We start from the raw sequence: 21440 nt of genomic DNA, 5'->3' as shown, positions 1-21440 counted from the left end.
CAAGTCACTTAACCCAAATTGCCTCACCCAAAACCAAAACAAAACAAAACAAAACAAAAATTGAAGTATAATTTTGTCACTTTCTTTTTCTTGCTTTTTTTGGTAATATGGCTAATATGGAAATGTGTTTTGCAGGATTTCACATGGACACTTAATGCTTGCCTTTTTTTTAAATTAATAAAGTATTTTATTTTTTTCCCGTTACATCAACTTTTGTTTATACAGGCTTTCCAATTTCAGATTTTTCTGCCTCCCTCCCCTAGACAGCAGGTAATCTGATATAGGTTTTATATTATAAGAGAAAAATCAGAGCAATGATGAAAAATCTCAAAATAGAAAAAACAACAGCACCAAAAACAAAAGAAATAGTATGGTTCATTCAGCATTTATACTCCACAGTTCTTTTTTTTTTCTTGGATTTGGAGATCCTCTTCTATCATGAGTTCCCTGGTACTCTTCTGTACCCTTGAATTGGTGAGAAGAATATAGTCCATCACAGTAGATCAACACTCAATGTTGATGATACCATGTACAATGTTCTGGTTCTGCTCATCTCACTCATCATCAGCCCACACAAGACCCTCCAGGTTTCTCTGAACTCCTCCTGCTCATCATTTCTTACAGCACAATAGTATTCCATTGTATTCATATACCACAACTTGTCCAGCCATGCCCCAATTGATGGGCATCCCTTCAACTTCCAATTCCTTGCCACCACATAAAGAGCAGTTATAAATATTTTTGTACATGTGGGTCCCTTTCCCCTTTCCATGATTTCTTTGGGGAAAAGACCCAAAAGTGGTATTGCTGGGTCAAAGGGTATGGACAGTTTTATTGCCCTTTGGGCATAATTACAAATTGCTCTCCAGAATGGTTGGATCAGTTCACAGCTCCACCAACAATGCATTAGTGTTCCAATTTTCCCACAGCTTCTCCAACATTTATTATTTTCCTTTTTTGTCATTTTAGCCAATCTGATAGGTGTCAGGTGGTACCTCAGAGTTGTTTTAATTTGCATTTCTGTAATCAATAGTGATTTAGAGCATTTTTTTATATGGGAATAGATAGCTTTGGTTTCTTCATCAGAAAACTGCCTGTTCATATCCTTTGACCATTTCTCAATTGGGGAATGACTTGGATTCTTATAAATTTGATTTAGTTCCCTATATATTTTAGAGATGAGGCCTTTATCAGAAGTACTGGTCACAAAAATTGTTTCCCAGCTTTCTGCCTCCCTTCTAATTTTGGATGCATTGCTTCTGTTTATACAAAAATTTTTTAATTTAATGTAATCAAAATCATCCATTTTAATGCTTGCCTTCTTAATGGGTCTGGGAGGTAGCTGAAGGGAGAGAGAGAATTCAGAAGTCAAAATTTTTTTTAAAAGAATGTGAATAGGGGCAGCTAGGTAGCACAGTGGATAAAGCACCGACCCTGGATTCAGGAGGACCTGAATTCAAATTTGACTTCAGACACTTAACACTTACTAGCTGTGTGACCCTGGGCAAGTCACTTAACCCTCATTCCCCTGGGAGAAAAAGAATGTGAATAAATTAATAACAAAAGGTTTTTAAAAGAGAATAAGTAAGAGTGTTTAATCCACCAGTCCATGATATATATATATATATATATATATATATATATATATATATATATATATATAACATTTATGTGGTGCTTACTGTGTGCCAGGCACTGTGCTAAGTACTTTACAAATATCTCATTTGATCCTCACAACTACCCTGGGAGGGAGATGTTAATATTTTCCCCATTTTACAGGAAACAGGCAAACAGAAGTTAAGTGATTTTGCCCAGGGTCCCACAGGTGGACCTGTCTGAGGCTGGATTTAAATCTAGGTCTTCATGATTTCAGGCCAAGCATTCTATCCACTGTACCACCTAACTGCACGTATTACAAGTATTATTTAATACAAGTACCATGTATTAAGCTTCTTCAATGGGCTGTGAGAAAATAATTATTAATAATGAATTTTGGGGCAGCTAGGTGGTGCAGTGGATAAAGCACCAGGCCTGGGTTCAGGAGGACCTGAATTCAAATCTGGCCTCAGACACTTGACACTTACTAGCTGTGTGACCCTGGGCAAGTCACTTAACCCTCATTGACCTGCAAAAACAAAACAAAACAAAAAACCAAATAATGAATTTCTAGGAGAAATCTAGACTTGTTAGTGTTAGCTGCTCTCTCCCCTTCCCCAACCTGGGATGAGTCTCCTCTCCTCTCCTCTCCTCTCTCCTCTCTCCTCTCTCCTCTCTCCTCTCTCTCTCTCTCTCTCTCTCTCTCTCTCTCTCTCTCTCTCTCTCTCTCTCTCTCTCTCTCACTCCTTCCTGGGACTCTTACTCTCCATGCTGGGTATGTAATTGCTTAGGCCTGTAAACCTGTGACTAATGGGAAAGTCAGGGAGACACGTGGTCAATACTTTATTAATTTGTTATCTTAATTAATAATAAATGTTTATTGCCAAAACTGGTGCAATAGCCATTAATTTATAAGCAGCAATTTTTTAGAAGGCCCAGCCTAGTTCCACAATATTTTAAATGACACAGGGCCAAGCACTGTTCTAGGCACTGCGTATACAAATACAAAGAATGGGGATACAAATCCAAATACAAAGGGAGTTTATATTCTCTTTGCGACAAGAAGTACACATATGAGTAATTAGAGTATCCATATTGAGGTAATAAGCACAAGTTAGTTAAATTCAAGAAGGTTACTACCTAGGGAGAGTCAGGAAAGGCTTTATGTAGAAGGTAGCACTCCAAGCTGAAAAACCTGGGAACCTATATGAACTAATGCAAGAAGATGTAGGAAGAGAAGGATTCAGAGAGGCAGAGGTGAACAGAAAGTGCATTCCTGGAATGCCGCACAGCCTGTACAAAGGCATGGCAATAGGAGATGGAGTATCATGTATGAGGAACAGAGAGATAACCAGTTAGGCATGACTGCTGAGTCAAGCATCAAACATTCTTAACACTCAAACCTAGTACCTGCCCATTTGGGACTCCAGAGTAGTGTCATTCTCAGATCCTAAGAGCCACTCTAGACACCTCCTACCAGTTCTACAACATTGTAGACGCATAACATCAAGTCCCTCATAGCAAGATGTCCAGTTAGTGTCTGAAGCAGCAGCACTGGTTGTACTGGGTACACTAATGGCATTTTGGCTAACAACATTTACTGTAGGAGCTAGCACTGTAACCAGGAGACCTCCCAGAGTGGGTTGTTGCTTTCCTACCACATTAACCAGGCAAACATCACATCAGGATAAACCCTCAGCTGCCATTTCTTCCCCATCTCCCTTTCTGCCTCTACTACCTTGACTTCAATTTTCATCTCATTCCATCACAAGGTACTGCTTCCCTTTCCCCTTCTGAACTGGATGTGCTGAAAACTGCTAAGCCTCACACAGGCTTCTGAAAATTGTAGTCAGTCAACAAGCATTTATTAGGTACATTTATTCAGACACAATGCTAAGTTCTACTACAGATCTCTGCCCTCAGGAAGCTCACACTCTAAGGATGAGATAACATGTAAATAAGTAAACAAGATACATACAAAGAGTATAGGAAGGTAATCTTAGAGGAGAAGGCATTAACATTTGGGGTAGACTGGGGAATACCTCCTGAAGAAGGTGGGACTTGAGATGTTTTGAAGTAAGGCAGGGAAGTTAAAAGGTCAAGGTAAAGGGGGAGAACATTCCAGACATGGGAAACAATCACTGCAAAGACACAGAGATGGGAAGTTATTAATGTGATTGTGGGTAAATCACTTAACCTCTTTCTGTCTGCCTTACTTTCCTTATCTGTAAAACAAGGATATTAATAGCACCTTCCAAAGTGAGGGACTGCACAAGTTGTGGTATATGAATGTAATGGAATACTCTTGTTCTATAAGAAATGAGGAACAGGCAGATTTCAGAAAAACCTGGAAAGACTTCCACAAACTGATGCTAAGTAAAGCGAGCAGAACCAGAACATTGTGCACAATAACAGCAACATTGTATGATCATCAACTATGATAGACTTGGCTCTTCTCAGCAATATAATGATCCAAGAAAATTCCAAAAGACTCATGATGGAAAATGCTCTCCATACCCAGAGAAAGAATTATGGAGTCTGAATGCAGATTGAAGCATGCTATTTTCACTTTTCTTTTCTTTTCTTTTTGTTTTTTGTGTTTTTTTTCCTTTTGTTCCTTTTCTTCTTTCACAACATGACTAATGTGGAAATACGTTTTACCTATATCAGATTGCATGTTGTCATGAAGAAGGGGAAGGGAGAGAGGGAGAAAAATTTGGACTCAAAATCTTTCAAAAAATAAATGTTGAAAATTGTCTTTACATGTAATTGGAAAAAAGTAAATACTTTTAAATTATTTAAAGTAGTACCTACCTCTAAGGGTTGTTGTGAAGATCAAATGAGACAATTATAAAGCACTTAGCACAATACCTGATACATAGTAGATGCTAAACAAGTGCTTGTTTCTCAGCCTCCCATTGGGTATCTCATTCCCCTCTCTCATCTCCAGTTCCAACACCTCATGCCCATTCGGGCAACGTGGAACCCTCATTATGACCTCATCATGGTAGATTGATACCCAGACCCCAGTTTTGCAAGTTTCACCCCATCATTATCCTCAGACAATTGATTTATTTGATGGGAACGCAGGAAAGATGGCATGTCAGCTTTATGATCAGACCCCTCTGGAGTTTACTACTGAAGTAGTTTCCTTATTTCCCAGGAACAGCAAGTGGGCCAGTATAACTGGATCATAGAATGAGTAGAGGAGAATAAAGTGTCAAACTAGCAAGGTGGGAAAAGGCCAAGTTTTGAAGTGCTTCTATGTGAAGCTGAGGGCTTTGTATTGAGCCTGGAGATACTGGGAGCCAATGCATTTCCCCAAGAGACTCATAGGATAGATATGCACACATATGCCCTTTCATAAATCAATTAAAAATATTTAGAAGTGAAAGAAGGCACTAACTGGGGGGAATCTGGTCTCCATCAACACCCAGGAAGGAAGAAAAAAATCATTTTTGTTTTGTTTGTGTTTGTTTGTTTATTTATATAAGAGATTGAAATGAAATTGAATGTGCTTTTTGACCTGTAGGTGTGGGAAGCTTCTCTTCTTTAAGTAACTGATAGGGAGGAGAAATAAAGATTTGGGAACAGAGTGTTATAGATATTAAGTCAGGTCAAGGGCCATTAGAAGAGAGGGCAGGGTGTTAAGGAGCTACTGGGGGTACAACTGGGAGACAGTGGAGAATAGAAGCTAAGTACACATAGAAAGAACAGGGTATGCTCTCTCTCCCTCCCTCCCTTCCTCTCCTTCCCTCCCTCCCCCATTTTCCCTCGCTTCCTCCCTCTCCTCTCCCTCATCCTCCTTCTGTCTCTTTCTCTCTCTCCCTCTCTCCCTCTCTCTCCCTTCCCTCTCCCTCCCTCCCTTCCTCCCCCTCTTTCTCCTTCCTTCCCCCTCTCTACCTCCCTCCCTCCCTCCCTCCCCCCCTCTCTCTCCTTCCTCTCCCCCCCCCCACCAAGTCTTTAAATCCAGGAGAGATTCTCAAGGGTCTAGGAGTCAGTCCCACTTGAAGGTCAGGCACTAGGGGCTGAGAGCCATCCTGTTCGACCTCTGAAGGTCTTTCTCATGTTGAGAATACAAAGCTTCCTTTACAAACAAGCCCAGGCATGTCATAACAGGTAAGCCTCACCAGATCAATTTCCATCCATTCAGCAGAAATGAGTGCCTAGTCAAATGAAAGGCATTCCTGTTATTGCAACGTTTCCACATCCTCCTCTTCAGCCACTTACTATAGGACTATCCCCAGCCACTGGGAATCCAACCAGGAAAAAAACTGATTTCTGCCTTCCTCCGCCCGCCTCCACCTTCTGGCCCCCTGGGGCCACTTCTCCATCTTCCCTTCTGTGTATCAAAGTTTCACCATCTTCAAGAGCCCTGAGATAGCATCATGATGAACCAGCAGTCAATCATTTGACGTTAATTCCTGTCAGGTGCTGGGGCTGGGCTCCTACCATCAGATATCTGGGATTACAGGCTGACAACAGTCAGCAGAAATTGTCACAGCAACAAAATCAGTACAGCGTCCCCTACCCCCTCCTGAAGCAACAGATGATTGCATTATGCAGTTGGGAGAAATGATGTCTCAGACCTATAAACTATTGCTTGGGACAGCTCACTGGGAGGTGGGAGGTGGGATTTGCTTGACTGGATCCCAATTACTTCTCCTCCCTTCTTCAAACTAGTGAAGGAACTTAGGTTGGAACAGCCTCAGAAATGCTGTAACAAACATGCAGAAAAGAGGTTTGTGGGTCCAGAAAATGCAGGAGCTCAATTCATTGCAATAGGGGGAGGAGTATAGGGGTGAGTGGCTTATTCAAAAGTGAGAGGTTGGGGCAGCTAGGTGGCGCAGTGGATAAAGCGCCAACCCTTGATTCAGGAGGACCACAGTTCAAAGTTAGCCTCAGACAATTGACACTTAATAGCTATGTGACCCTGGGCAAGTCACTTAACCCCAATTGCCTCACCAAAAAAAAAAAAAGTGAGAGGTTGAGGAGGGGGGAGAGAAGAGAAAGAGAAAGAAGGGAGAAAAGGAAGGAAGGAAGGGAGGAAGGAAGGGGAGGAAGGAGGGAGGGATAAAGGAAGAAAGGAAGGAAAGAAAGAAGGGAGGGAAGAAGGGAGAGAGGGAGGGAAAAAGGAAGAGTTGTCAGCATCACTCCTCTCTCACCTTTGAAGGTAGCCTCAAATGTGTAGAGAGACTCAGGCATAGATAAGGACTGAACCTTGATTTCATTTATATAGGGAATTCCTAGAAAAGGAAATTTTCTCTACCAATGCAAGTCAGCACCTTCACATAATTTATAATTTCAGAGTGTCTTAGAGAGATTATAACTTGCCCAAGGTCAAACGGTCAATATGTGTCATAGGCAGACCTTCAGCTCCAGTCTCTTGGCTCCAAAATGAGCCCTCTATCCACTAAAATTGTCACAGACAAAAATAATCATCTTCACAATTCTGACCTCCCTACCCAAAAACTCTTGCATAATCTCCAAGGAGACTGAGTTCTCCGAATGATCTCTGACTTTCTTCCAGAGAATGTAGATGAGGCATAGATGTCTTTCCCTTCAGCAGCCCTTTCCCCCGTGGTCTAGACTTACAATCTCCCCTCCACCGAAGCATAAAGAATGCAGATGTCTCCTGAGTATCCCAGCTGACCCACTCATTACCTCTACCCTCCCTTCCTCATTTCATCTATTTATACAAGAGGATTGGAAAGAAATCTCTGAGGTCTCTTCAACTTCTAACTTCTACCATTCTAGAAGCCTACAAATCTAGCTAGGTCCCTGAATTCTTCCTCTCCCTATATTTTTTTCCTAGTTTCCCTTCTTTCCCTCCTTGTTCTTCTTTTTCCATCTCTTCCATTTTTTATCTTCATTTCCTTTTTTTCTCCACTTGTCCCTCTTCCACTTACACATTTAACTGATATGTATTCATGAGAATAAATTCCTGGATCTGAATAATTTACAAATAAAACCAATAAACTTGGCATCTCTTGAATAGTTATATTTCCAATAAATGATTGTTGAATTAAATTGTTTTCAGTAAAAAGAAAAGAACACTTCACAGTCATGTCACTGGAACAGAAAGTTTAAAAAAGTCAGTCATCCAAATGTTAATTTAACGTGATGCTAAACATCTTTAAGTTTGGAAACATCTGCATGATTGATTGAATGATTGATTGAACACTTTCCATGCAACTGTGTGTGGGCTTCTACTCTCTCCAGTTCAATCAATCCTTGTAGATATCTCCATGATTTAGGATCCAAAAGCTATGGAGGTGGGATGTGAGGGGAGGAGAGAAAAGGATAGAATTATATAGTCTAGCTAGTTACATAGACACAAGAATTTCATTGTTATCTCATATCTAACCTTCACCTTGTGCCATGTAGATAGATACCAATAAAGGTTCTTGAAAGAAATCCTTTTCCCACCTAGAGTGTAAATGCACCAAGGATAGGCATCATATGATCTTTGGATCTCCCACAATACCCAGCCTGCTGTCTTGCATATAGCAGGCATTCATTTAACCTTAAGAGGATGAATGAATGAATGAATGAATGAATGAATGAATGAATGAATGAATGAAAGACTATCTGTTGAGTGTCTCATAGTAGAATGTTTCTACACTGACCCAAGTGACTGATGAGGTCACTGAATATATGGAAACAACAGAAAAGGTTTATTAAGGCTAAATAAACTCCATTCTCCCCAAACTCAACCATCCAAGAGATCCTTTTGAGACTGACCCTTAGAGATGCATTATTGTGAATTGACAATACTTCTCTCTGTCCTTTCAGGGTATATAGACTCTACCTTTCCTTCCTGCCTGTCCTCACTCCCCCACCCCCATTTTTTTCTCATCAGGCAATGGCTGTGTAGACACTTTTATTCATATATCCTTGCTCAAATCAGTTACCATTCTAACTTTTCAGTGGTTAGCCACACTAACAGAAAACAACCCAATTGGTTTTATAACTACAGCCCATTAATGTCCCCATAAGGGCAATTGTGGTGGACTTATGGAGAAGATAGGATTGTAATGTTTATATGTTCTTAATGTTTATGAGTTTGATGTTATAGGCCATAATGAAGATGGGAATAGGTGTGCCTCTGATTAGCTCACTGTTAAAAAGGTTATGGGCATGAAGAGTTTCTGCTAACAACCCAAGCTCATAAAAGCCACCAAATAGCTTTTTTCCATTTTATGGGGCCAAACCTCAGATCCCCAAATGCATAAAAGGGTTGAGTAGGACCCACTAGCTCCAAAGGGACTCCTAGCACCACTTGGCTCCATTGCTCCTTGGTCACCCTCAGCTACCAACTTAGAAGCCACCATGTCCTGCCGCTCCTTTCGGGTCAGCTCTGGCTGCCGTGTTGGCAACTTCAGTTCCTGCTCAGCAGTGGTCCCCCAGAATCTGAACCGTTACCAGACCAGCTCTGTCTCCTGCCGAAGCGGTGTCAGCTTCCGGGGCTTGGGTGGTTTTGGGAGCCGGAGTCTGTGCAATCTTGGATCCTATTCACCCCGAAGGGTGGCAGTGAGCTCTTACCCTATCCATTCTGGGATTGGTTTTAGATCTGGTGGCAGGATTGGTTTTGGGACTGGCTTTGGATTTGGACCTAGCAGTGGGTCCTGCTTTGGCGCTGGAAGTGGCATTGGCTTTGGCGCTGGAAGTGGCATTGGCTTTGGCGCTGGAAGTGGCATTGGCTTGGGGCCTTGTGGTAGTGTTGGCTATGGGTTTGGCAGACCTGGTTTTGGATATAGAGTTGGTGGAATTGGAGGCCCAGCTGCCCCTTCCATCACAAATGTGACTGTCAACCCAAGCCTGCTGACACCTCTCAACCTAGAGATTGACCCCAATGTTCAGAGGGTGAAGAAAGATGAGAAGGAGCAGATCAAGACTCTGAATAACAAATTCGCTTCATTCATTGACAAGGTACCTACACATCCATCTACCTGATTCTCTGGGGCCAGGATTACCAAATGAATGTTAATATTCTCTTTATTGCAAGAGACCATTAGTAGTGGCCAAGCCACTTATTCTATCCAGATCTGCTTTGAAACCTCCTTTTGTAGGTTTTCAGGGACAATGTGCTGTAGTGTAGGATACAGGTTGAATGGACTGTTAGTTGAACAAGGTATGAGGAGGACAAAGGCCAAAGTCTTGTCTATGCAGCATCAAACATCCAGAGGAAAACTGGAAAAGGCAGTCAAATAGGAAAATATTTAGGCAACACAGGGCCCATCAGTTAGGTATGAGAAGTATCTTGATCACTGACTAGATTTCTGTTTTTCATGTGTAGAGCTACTTAAAACCTGAGAGGTTTGTTGCTGACCACACTTGTATGTGAAAAGCAGAAAAAATGGTACAGATGATTTGAGGTGCATGGAGTGGCCACCTCCAAAGAGTCATATGGCCCTTGGCTCTTACATCCCGCATCCCATTTGCCCATACACATTTGTATGGCAAGACCCAAAGGACCTCGGGGGAATTGGGGAAAACTGCACTGCCTCAGACTCTCAGAATGACTTTGGGGTTCTTCTTCTTAGTTCTATGGATATTATTGAGGATTCCTTGTTTTTTCTGAAGCTAGCGCAATGTCTATATGCAGAGAGGGAAGTGGAAGACTGAGGGCAGAGGTCTAAATAATTTAGTATACAAAACAAACTTTAGCTTTGAGTCAGAGGTCTGGATTTGGAGGAAGTCTTTCTGGGTCTTCATGACTCAGATCACTCTAACTTCTTCCTTCCTACAGGGTGCAGAGAATCTCTGCTTCCCCTTCCCCAAAGTGGAGTGGAGGCATCGTTCTTTTTTTTTTTAGTGAGGCAATTGGGGTTAAGTGACTTGCCCAGGGTCACACAGCTAGTAAGTGTTAAGTATCTGAGGCCGGATTTGAACTCAGGTACTCCTGACTCCAGGGCCGGTGCTCTATCTACTGCCCCACCTAGCTGCCCCGGGAGGCACCATTCTTAAAGGCTCACAGCTCTAGAGTTGGAAGGAACCTTAAAGGCCACCTTATCCAACCCTCTTCTTTTAGAGATGAGGAAACTAAGACCCAAGGAGGTCAATTGATTCACCTAGAGCCATCTAATAGTTTTGGCTAGAAACATCTAAGTAGCCAGACCAGATAGTTCAGAAGAAATACAAACAAATGAAAACCTGTTTCTTGTGGCCTGAATAAAAGTGACTTTGGACCGTGAAAAAGAGAGAGGCTATAGCTTTGTTTCACTTGGGGAAGAGTAGATTCAGCCTGAATTTCTGGGTGGGAATGTGTCTGATATATTAAGTATATTCAAGGGCAAGCACAGTCAACTTAGAACTATCCCTGCTCAGGCCAAGTAGTAGTTTCTGGGTCATAGGTAGCCTCCAATATCAGAGAATCCTCTTAGTCATCTCTACATGACTCTGAAGTGCTTTTTAATTTCCAGAAAGCTGTCCCACTGATTCTATTTTATGTGGATCGCTACTTTATACTGGGGAAGGGTCCCATTAACTTCTAGGCCAAAGTCAAAGAGTCCAAGTAGAGTTATCATCACCATCGGCCTCTTTCTCTTTAAGCTCTTGTCTGGCTGGTCTTTCCAAAGAAGGCAGTTCTTTCAAAATATATTTTATATATATACACACATATATATTATGTGTATATGTGTATGTATATGTATATATAATATGCATATATGCATATATAAATATAAAATTCACTCCAAATTATATGTTAAAATGATTTTGACATTTGTGTTTTTAAAGTTCTGAAAGGTTATACATGTGCAATTGCGTAAAACATTTCCACATTAGTCATTTTGTACAAGAAGACTTGAAGGAAAGAAAGTGAAAAATAGCATGCATCAGTCTATATTCAGACAATATCAGTTCTTTCTCTGAAGGTGGATAGTATGCTTCATCATTAGTCCTTTTGGATTGTCTTGAATCATTGTATTTCTGAGAATAACTAAGTCATTCACAATTCTTCATTAAATAATACTGCTGTTACTATGTACAATATTCTCTTGGTTCTGTTCACTTTACTTTGCATCAGTTCATGTAAGTCTTCCCAGGTTTTTCTGAAATTATCCAGCTTGTCTTGTCATTTCTTATAGTACAATAATATTCCATGACAATCCTATACCACAGCTTGTTTAGCCATTCCCCAAAGAAAATTATTCTTAAATGTTTGAGTTATAAGGGCCTTTCTTTTCAACTGAGCTTAGTTAACTGAGATTAGTTATAAAGAAGCAATGTTCTCCCACCTCCTATTGGGTTAGGGGGAGGAGGTGGAGTAAAAATCCACTGAGGAGATAGCAATGCCAGCAAGGAGTTGAAAGCAAAAATGTATCATGGCATGGCCAACTGAGATGAAGAGGTGAAACCATCACAACTCTTATTCCTCTGCTTGGTGGGGTTTAGGTTCGGTTCCTAGAACAGCAAAATAAGCTCCTAGAAACGAAGTGGAGCTTCCTCCAAGACCAGAAATGTGTCAGGAGCAACCTGGAACCACTTTTTGAGAACTACATCAACAACCTGAGGCGGCAGCTGGAAGTGGTCACCAGTGACCGGGGCCGGTTGGAAGCCGAGAGGAACCACATGCAGGATGTCCTGGAGGGCTTCAAGAAGAAGTGAGTGTGGAAGGGGCATATAGACCCAAGTGGGAAGTCTCTGACAAGAGAGCCAGTGACAAATAGCAGCTGGGGAGATTGGGGTGAGAGATTGGGGAGGACTTCCTAAAAGGGAAGTGATGAAAGATGTTGTCTATGGATCTTGGGAGGTGGGGGGATGCTTTGCTGCTGGTGGGATAAGGGCACAGGTCGGCTTGATGAGTTGGTCTCTCAAGTTTCCTCTCATGCTGACTATTCTGGGATTGTACTAGTATGATCCAGGAGACCTGTCTGAAACTCGGTTCTTCTGAATACAGTGACTATATTCAACCCAACAATAGGTATTCTGTGGCCCAGTACATCAAGATGATACCTCAAGCCAATAGAAAAGTCAACCACTCCTCCAGATAGCTTTTAGGATCCAAACCATGCTTTGATAAAATAAAAGGAATGTGGAGGAAAACCTGGCATGTACCAGGTGTGTGTATTTGTGTGTGTATACACATATATGTATATATAGCTTGAGGCCACCCATCTATGGCTTTAGAGCCTCACCCCTTTGGCTGTTGGAGCTGTTGGAGTCCTTAGGATCAAGGATTAAGGTTTGTAAGGGGTCATGAAGTTTAATCCCCTCATTTTACAGATGAGGAAAATTAGGACCAGGGAGGATATATGCGAACAGGTCCTTTAACTATAAACCCACGGTCCAAGACTATCTGCTGGTTGTATACCAATCTCAGAAATGATGTTTTTCCATTTGTGATAGTTAGGTCCCCTCACTCCCACATCACTGTTTTCCTCCAGAGTACAGAGTCTTGTCTTGGGTATTTGGGGAAAGTGAAAGGGTAGGAAGAAAAGAGAAAGAAGGAGACATGCTCTCTTCTCTCAAGGAGTTCTTGCAGCTTGATATAGAGGGGCGTGGGGAGGGACAAAATTCAGGACTGGAAGTTGAGGTGACTTGCTTGTGCAGATGAATGTAAAGAAAACTGAGCAACCAGCACTGGGGGAGTAGAGGGAAATGGATTTAAAGAGCATTTGATCCTGGATAGGGTCAATCATGGGAGGCTTCCTAGAAAAACAGAGTGTGGATCAAGGCTGACAAAAGAGAAAGGGACAGTGCTGGGGAGGAGAAGGGATGGGGAGCCAGTGTCTCAAAACAGGGTTGTAAATTGTGATAGGGCTTGTAGCTGATATGGATCAAGTGTGGGTAGGGGACAGAGATCAAGGTTACTGGGCTGGACCAAAGCGGGTAATTCTGGAGAATCATAAACAATTGGCCTCATTTCAGTCCAGGATGAGTAATTCAGTTTCTTTGTGCTTCCCATCCCAGGTATGAAGAGGAGGTAGCATTACGAGCCAATGCAGAGAATGAGTTTGTGGCTCTGAAGAAGGTAAGTGAGAACTGTTAGGAGTAAGACAACTCTCAGCAGAACAGGAAAAGTTTTGAATGCTGGACCAGCACCCAAACACCCTCAAGATGAATCTCAGAGCCACCTTACCTGGACATCAGAACCTGTGGGAAGTCAGGGATTGGATAAGCTGACTTTCTAAATATGATTTTCAGGACTTTATATAGCTATTAGGACAAAAACTGAATCTCGGAAAAATGCACCTCTTGTATTTTCTGAGCATTAAAGGAGAGAGAAGTAGTAACTGTAGTAGTGGTGGTGGTGGTGGTAGTGGTGGTGGCAGCAGTAGTAGTAGCAGTAGCAGCAGCAGCAGTAGTAATAGAAGTAGTAGCAGTAGTAGTAGCAGTAGTAGAAGTAGTAGCAGTAGTAGTAGCAGTAGTAGTAGTAGTAGCAGTAGTAGTAGCAGTAGTAGTAGTAGTAGTAGCAGTAGTAGTAGCAGTAGTAGTAGCAGTAGTAGAAGTAGTAGCAGTAGTAGTAGCAGTAGTAGTAGTAGCAGTAGTAGTAGCAGTAGTAGTAGTAGTAGTAGTCATTGTCATAGCTCCATCTCCATCCCATGCTTCCTTCCATAAAACCCACCTATTGCAATACTACCCATTGGCCTCCCCTTCTGCAAGTCTTCCCATCCTTCTGGTCCTGGGTTGCCCTGGTCCTAGTTCTTGGGAGTGGCAAGCATAGGTTCTCCTTCCCTCTGTCTTTCTTGTAGGATGTGGATGCAGCTTACTTAAACAAGTCTGACCTGGAGGCCAATGTGGAAGCTTTAATCGAGGAGACCGAATTCCTGAAAACTCTGTATGAGAAGGTAAATAAATGTCTCTTCTGTAGTCTTAGAACTAGAAACCCTATTTCTCAATGGCCAACTGGAAAAGTTGCCCATGACCAGAGGGCTAATGCTAAACCATGAGATTGGCTTTCTCTGATGTGGCATAGACATCATCAAAATCAAGCCCATGAAACTGACTGAAGAGTTTGGAGATTCCCTCTAGAGCTACCACCTACTACTGCCCATATTCTGTGGTTCCCCTAAGGTTTGGGGACTTTTTTTTTTGAGATGTAACCAGCTCATTATTGGGTGGATTATACACAGGACACATTTCAATGGAAGAGGGCTTCTCTCTAGCCATTCACTCCTGCTCAGCTGGTGTGTGGGCTTAAGGATAATGGGGGCACAAGATGATTTTACTTTTTGCCTACAGGATTCAGAAAGGTAAACAGATATCTGCCCCTCAAATTACCCAAATAATTCCAAATCCAAACAAAAGAGATTTTTAGATACTCGATATTGCCATTATGGGCTCTTTTGAATTATCTGTGGTTACTTCTCACCCCTTCCTCTAGGGAAGATAACCAGGAGTTAGCTGTGATTTTCTTTGTTCTTGAATGAGATCTGTTATCTTTCAACCTCCTAGCAAGATAGCAGGTCAAAAAGGCAAGATAGTCCCTGGTTGTGCTCCTCTTGCTGACTTCTTATCTTGAGAATAGAGATTTATTTCCTTTTCAGTTTGTATCACCCAGCACATGGTAGGGACTTGACAAACGTTGGTTGGTTGATTTGTGCAGGAGATCGAGATACTCAATTCCCACATCTCAGAAACATCTGTCATTGTGAAAATGGACAACAGCAGAGACCTGGACTTGGATGGTATAGTCGCTGAAATCAAGGCTCAGTATGAGGAGATTGCCAGACGAAGCCGGGCCGATGCTGAGGCCTGGTACCAGACTAAGGTGAACTAGACAAGGTCACCCCTCAGGAGTAGCGGGGCCTGTGAGTTGGGGGGAGGGAGGGATGGTGATGAATGGAGGGAAAGTTAAAGGATTCAGACACAGCCCAGACCAGGGACCTCTTTAAATCTGGACCTTTACAATTGTTCTCCAAAGCTTTTCCCTTCACTACTAGATAAAAAAATGTATCAATCCCTAAACCTCCTTCTGACTCCTGACATCAGCATCCTAGATCTGGACCGCTGAGTGAGTTGAATTCTCAGAATTCAGTGTTCTAGAATTATGAGAGGTATTGTGGGATGGTGGATAGAAATGGGCCTGGCATCAAGATAGCTTGGGTTCAAGACACTTAATAGTAATTAATAATAATAAGCATTTATGTAGAGCTTTAAGGTATCACAAATTATCTCATTTGATACAACAACTCAGATGAGGAAACAGTCTGAGAGAAATTAAATGATTTGCTCAGGGTCACATAGCTAGTCAAGTATCTGAAGTAGGATTTGAACTCAGATCTTCCTGACTCCAGGCTCAGCACTTTGTACACTGTTCCACCTGGTTTCCTCTGGGTTAGACAACCATTTACCCAGCTAGTTGATTGTGCAGTCTTTTTTTTTTTTTTTTGGTTTTTTGGTTTTTTTTTTTTTTTAGTGAGGCAATTGGGGTTAAGTGACTTGCCCAGGGTCACACAGCTAGTAAGTGTTAAGTGTCTGCGGCCGGATTTGAACTCAGGTACTCCTGACTCCAGGGCCAGTGCTCTATCCACTGCGCCACCTAGCTGCCCCGATTGTGCAGTCTTAATCAAGGGAAAATAAGGAAACTGAACTGTGATTAAGATAGTTTTGCCTCATCCTTCAGATCCATTCAACCCCACACTTAAGTTGTTCCCAAGGTTCACAAGACTCCCCTATATGCTATAGCAAAAGGATCAAGGGCATGACCTTTTTGCACTTTTCAGGAGATAACTGTCAGAGCTGAAACCCCACTGCTCTCTCTCATGACCTGGTCCCTTGGGGGTTCCCCTCCGGCTCAAAGGAAGAGCATCACACCCTAGTTAGGGAGTAAATTCAAAGGAGATTTAGGATGAAGGAACAAGGTTTGAGCTTAAGTAGAACAAGTTCCCTCCCCACAGGAGATGGCTTTTGCAGTGGTGGGTGAGAGAGGTGGGAGAGCTTAGAAACAAGTTGTTAAATTCGAGGATGGAAAATTAGAGTCAATTACTGCTCAGAAACTGAGAAAAGCTACCGTAAGACACCGAAGGCCACCGTAAGAGCATTTAGTCCAACCATGTGTAATGTGGTGGTTGGGGGAGGGGGGGGTGGAATCTGGAATACATAAGAAAACAACTGAGTACAAATCTAGCCTCAGTCCTCACTAGCTGTGTGACCCTGGACAAGTCACATAACCTCTGTTTGCCTCAGTTTCCTCATCTGTCAAGTGAGGATTATAATAGTCTCTATCTCCCAAGGTTGTTGTGAGGACTAAATGAGATCATGTTTATAAAGTGCTTAGCGAATTTTCTGGCACATAATAGGTGCTCTATAAAGGCTAGCTAGTAGGCTTAAGGGAAATGGAATGTCCCCAGCTTTTCCTCTTGGGTCTCTTTCTTTGGACTCTGAGGGCACTGAGGTGAGGGAGGGGGTGGCAGGTGAAGAAGCGCCATGAAGATGATGGATGCCCCAACTCTTGACTCCTATGCCTTACATACAGTATGAGGAAATGCGAGTAACGGCAGGCGTGCACTGTGATAACCTCCGGAGCACACGTGATGAGATCAAGGAGCTAAACCGCCTGATTCAGAGGCTGAAAGCTGAGATTGAGCATGCCAAGGCACAGGTGAGCTCAGCGTCTGGCACTGGAAGTCACCGGGGGAGCGGGAGGGAGCTTAGACCAAGGGTTTCTCCTTTGGGTTAAACTTTCTAAAATCAGGTGAGCCAATTAGCTCCACCCTCATGGATCCCAAGTGTGTACACAGTTCCTTCCTAAATGCTGAGGATTAGGCCTACCGAGCAGGAAATAGGCCCTTCCTTTCCCTGTGCTGTCCTATCCTGCCCTGCCCCACCCAGTCCAGCCCAGCCCACTAGGAGCTCCTACTGGGATGGAGGGAGATGCAACATACACCAGGGCACAGACACAGAATGAATTGCATGTATGTGCATGTAAATATCAAATTAAAGATTGCTCTGAACTTCAATATTGGGGACCATGAGAAGGACTAGGGACCTAGGATTTAGGGTTTAGGAAGGCTAGGAAATGAGATAGATAGGAAGAGAACTTGGTTGGGAAGGAGGGAGGGGACATAGCCAGTAAGAAGGCTGAGGGGAAGGCATCCCAGACAGGAAGGACAATATGAATGAGACTTAGAAGTGGCAGGACATGAGACGTGTAGAGGATGGGGAACTGATTTGTGTAGTAGAGCAGAGAATACCAGCTAGCACAGAGCCAGTGCTGGACTTGAGAGGGGTAAGATAAGGAGTGATCAGTTGAAGAAGGGATTAACTCAATCCCTTTAGCAACTTCACTCAGGAGACCACTGATTTTTGTAAGCCTCACTTGAGGAAATCCATCCCAGTGCCTCAGCACACCAACATGTCCCCAGCATCTTTGGGAGGCTCTTTGACCCTACCCAAGGATTAGGGACAAATCAGTGCTCACTCGAAGTTTGTAATCCACAGCGTGCCAAGTTAGAGGCTGCTGTTGCTGAGGCTGAGCAGCAGGGAGAGGCTGCTCTCAATGATGCCAAATGCAAGCTGGCCGAACTAGAGGGGGCTTTGCAGCAAGCCAAGCAGGACATGGCCCGTCAGCTTCGTGAGTACCAGGAACTGATGAATGTCAAACTGGCCTTGGATGTCGAGATCACCGCCTACAGGAAACTCCTTGAAGGTGAAGAGAACAGGTAAGCAAATTTAGTGCTGAAGAAGGACTGAAGTTAGACCTTGGGAAGGACTAGCTTTCTGGAGGGAGTGGAGCTGAGGGTAGAGAAAAGGACCATTAATAGGGGGCCTATGAACAAATTACCTCTTCAGAAAAGGACAAGTAGGCTAACTTCAGTAGGGAACGATGTTTTTGACTAGTCAAGTGCACGAATTAGCTCTGTGATCACAGGCGAGTCATTGCCCTTCTCATTTGAAATATATTTTCTCAATCTGTAAAATGAAGAGGTTAGTTGCATTGGGAGATTCCTTCCAACTCTAAAATTCTACAGCTATCCTACTTTTAAGAGTCCCATCAAATCACTAAGCTATGAAATAAATCCCTTTGGGGAGTGTCCCCCTAGATCAGAGTTGGTGATTTCTGGGAGTGACAGTAATATTGACCAGACTGCCAACTCGTAGATGTCCTAGGAACCTGAGAAATTATCTAATACAACTCCCTCATATTATAGACGAGGAAACTGAGGTCCAGAGAAGAGCACTGATCTGCCTGTGGTCACCCAGCTCACTAGTAGCCAAGTCAAGATTACAACTTAGTTTCCTGAGTCTCAGTTCAGTCCTTTATCAACTATACACTTGTCTCTTCTACTTGACATCTTTTTTCTAATCTCTCTCCCTTTAGGATCTGTGAAGGTGTTGGACCAGTGAACATATGTAAGAAAATTATCTTTTTTTTCCCCTGGGGGAAGAGAGTAGAGCCAGAGTGGGTGTGGTTATGTGGATCATTGCTGTTTTTGACCTTTGGGTCAGTAACCTGCTGAGGTTGGGGTTAGTACTACGATGAGCTAAGGACATGGCTAAGAAAAGGAGTATTCTCACAGCTGGCAAAGATTTCCAAGAGGCCTGCAAGACTTTAGAAATAGTTGGCAGAGCACTGGACCTAGGGTCACTCATTTTCCTGAGTTCAAATCTGTCCTCAGACACTCACTAGCAGTGTGACCCAAGTCACTTAACCCTATTTGCCTCAATTTCTTCATCTGTAAAATGAGCAGGAGAAGGAAATGGCAAATCACTCTGGTATCTTTGCCAAGAAAACCCCAAATGGGCTCACAAAGAGTGGGATATGAGTGGAAAATGACTGAACAAATAGGAATTATTGATGAGGAGTGGGGTGCTATGAGTATCTAAAAAAAAAACCTTATGAATACCACTAGTCTCAAACCCCAGGGTGCCAGGCTAACTTCAAAGGCCATGTCTATGCTGTTGCTATAATTTGTATCATTCACAAACTCGATGCTCTCTAACGCTTTTACATACCCTGCTTTGGATTAAACCAAAATAACTCCAAAGGTCTATATATTTGGACACAGCAGGGTTTTCTTTTCCCAATTTTTATCTGGACTTTTATTCTTGTCGTAAGACCTGGCCTGAATCATCTGGTTGGAGAAGAAAATGATTATGGGCTGAGGAGACAATAGAATTTTAGTCTTCTGATTCGCACCCCACCCAGACTAGAGTGGGGCTCAGGGGAGGGAGTTTGTGTGGGGATGTGGGGTGTAGCATACACTTACTTGGAGGATTCACAGAGTTGAGCCTGGAATTTGACCTGGAATTTGGTGCTTCATCCATATGTATAGGCCTAGAAAACAGCCTAGTGTCCCAGACATTGTCCTTTCCCTCCGGCCCCTTTTCCTGACGATCCCTTTCTTTCTCTAGCTGTGAGCAGTTCCAGAGGTGGTGTGATATGTGGCTCAGAGCCATTTGTCTCCAGCTCTCCCTATGCCCGAGGTGGGGCTGGCTTCTCTGGGAGCAGCAACATCCGTACCTCCAGCGGGTTCCCGAGTTCTGGGGGAGCCTGGAGTTCTGGAGGTTCCTGTGGCACGGGCCTGAGTCGGGGATCTAGGATTTCAACTACGAGTGGGGATGCGGTGGTCACCAGCGGAGGGAGCACCATGATCACTGGCGAGACCTGTGCCCCCTGCAATCCCTGTCTCCCCACTCAGGGCTTCAGCAGCAGCAGTGGCAGCCGAAGTGGCCGCAGCTCCAGCGTCCACTTTGTCTCCACTACCTCATCCCGCCGGAACAAGTATTGAATGAAGAACCCAGGATCCACTACTGCCCCAGAGAGAGAGAACCATCTTTGAGAGTCCTATGCTGGTGCCTAGAAATGCCTAAATGTGGACTTTGTGGATGAGATGCCCCTAAATCAATCCCCAACTCACTCATTATGAATAACCCATGAAATCCTTCCTCCTCTAGAGGAGCGGTCTGTCTTGTGATTTATCCAGAGCCACAGTTTGTCCCAGGCTGGCCCTCCATGTGTCCCCTGGCAAATCTGCTGCCAACCACTGTCTTTCAAAGTCAGAGTAATAGAGAAGATCGTGGTAGCGCAGGGGAGCAGTAGCTGTGAGAATTCAGAGTACCTGGGTTTGAATGCTAACTCAACCAATGACCAGCCCTGAAATCTCAGCTAAATCCCTTTATTTCTTTGAGTCTCAGTTTTCTCATCCATTAAATGTGGAGTTTGGACAAAATGACTTCTAATTATCCCAACCAAATGACCCTTCTCACTCTAAATCTTTGAGCCCATGATTTTTGTCATCCGTTTTTAATGATCTTATTCCTACCTCTGCTTCCCTCTATTGGAAGAAGTGTAATTGATTGTACTTAACACAACTTTCTCTTGTCCACATTCCCCCTGCTTCCTCTCTCTCTCTCTCTCTCTCTCTCTCTCTCTCTCTCTCTCTCTCTTTCTCTCTCTCTCAGGCAAAAAGGAAGGAATTTTGACCCTCTTTCCTGGATTCAAAAGTCTCTGCTATCCTAGATCCCTTTGGGCCTGGTGTCTCCCTCCAAGAGAACCCCTCAACTTGGAGGGTTGGGGTTATCCCCAGGTGATTCTCTCAGGAGCGGCATCTGTCCAATGTGTGTATGAGTGCTGACCGCTAGATTCCATATTTCTTTTGCTGGGTTGTTTGTCTGACATGGAAGGACCTAAAGTCTACAACTGAGTTCTGTTTGGGGCTATGCTTATCATCTCTGGAAAGGATGGAGTCTTAGGAGGGTGGAGGGAAGGTCCTTGACAAAATGAGACTATCTGATTTGTGGGAAGTCGAGGACTATCTCTGGATGATGCTTTCTCTCCCTTCTCGGGATGGTTAGAGACCTCAGGCCGTTTGCTGACATCTGAAGTATGTCTGTCAACATGTGAAGGGAGGAGAGGAGGAAGGGAAGGTATTTGTGTGCATGTATATGTTGCT

The 21440-nt window shown here is 43.3% G+C and overlaps 1 protein-coding gene across 1 annotated transcript; it reads left to right on the top strand.

Moving 5' to 3' along the window:
• Nucleotides 1–8928: 8928 nt before the first annotated feature.
• On the top strand, nucleotides 8929–20276 carry KRT84 (keratin 84). The gene is made up of 9 exons (XM_043966689.1): nucleotides 8929–9528; nucleotides 11995–12203; nucleotides 13513–13573; nucleotides 14295–14390; nucleotides 15149–15313; nucleotides 17021–17146; nucleotides 17986–18206; nucleotides 18866–18897; nucleotides 19900–20276. The coding sequence occupies exons 1-9, from the start codon at nucleotides 8929–8931 to the stop codon at nucleotides 20274–20276; spliced, it is 1887 nt and encodes a 628-aa protein (XP_043822624.1).
• The last annotated feature ends 1164 nt before the right edge of the window (nucleotides 20277–21440 follow it).

This window comes from Dromiciops gliroides, chromosome 5, assembly GCF_019393635.1.
Source record: "Dromiciops gliroides isolate mDroGli1 chromosome 5, mDroGli1.pri, whole genome shotgun sequence".
NCBI classification, from domain to species: Eukaryota; Metazoa; Chordata; class Mammalia; order Microbiotheria; family Microbiotheriidae; genus Dromiciops; species Dromiciops gliroides.
This window is presented reverse-complemented; position numbering and strand designations above follow the sequence as displayed.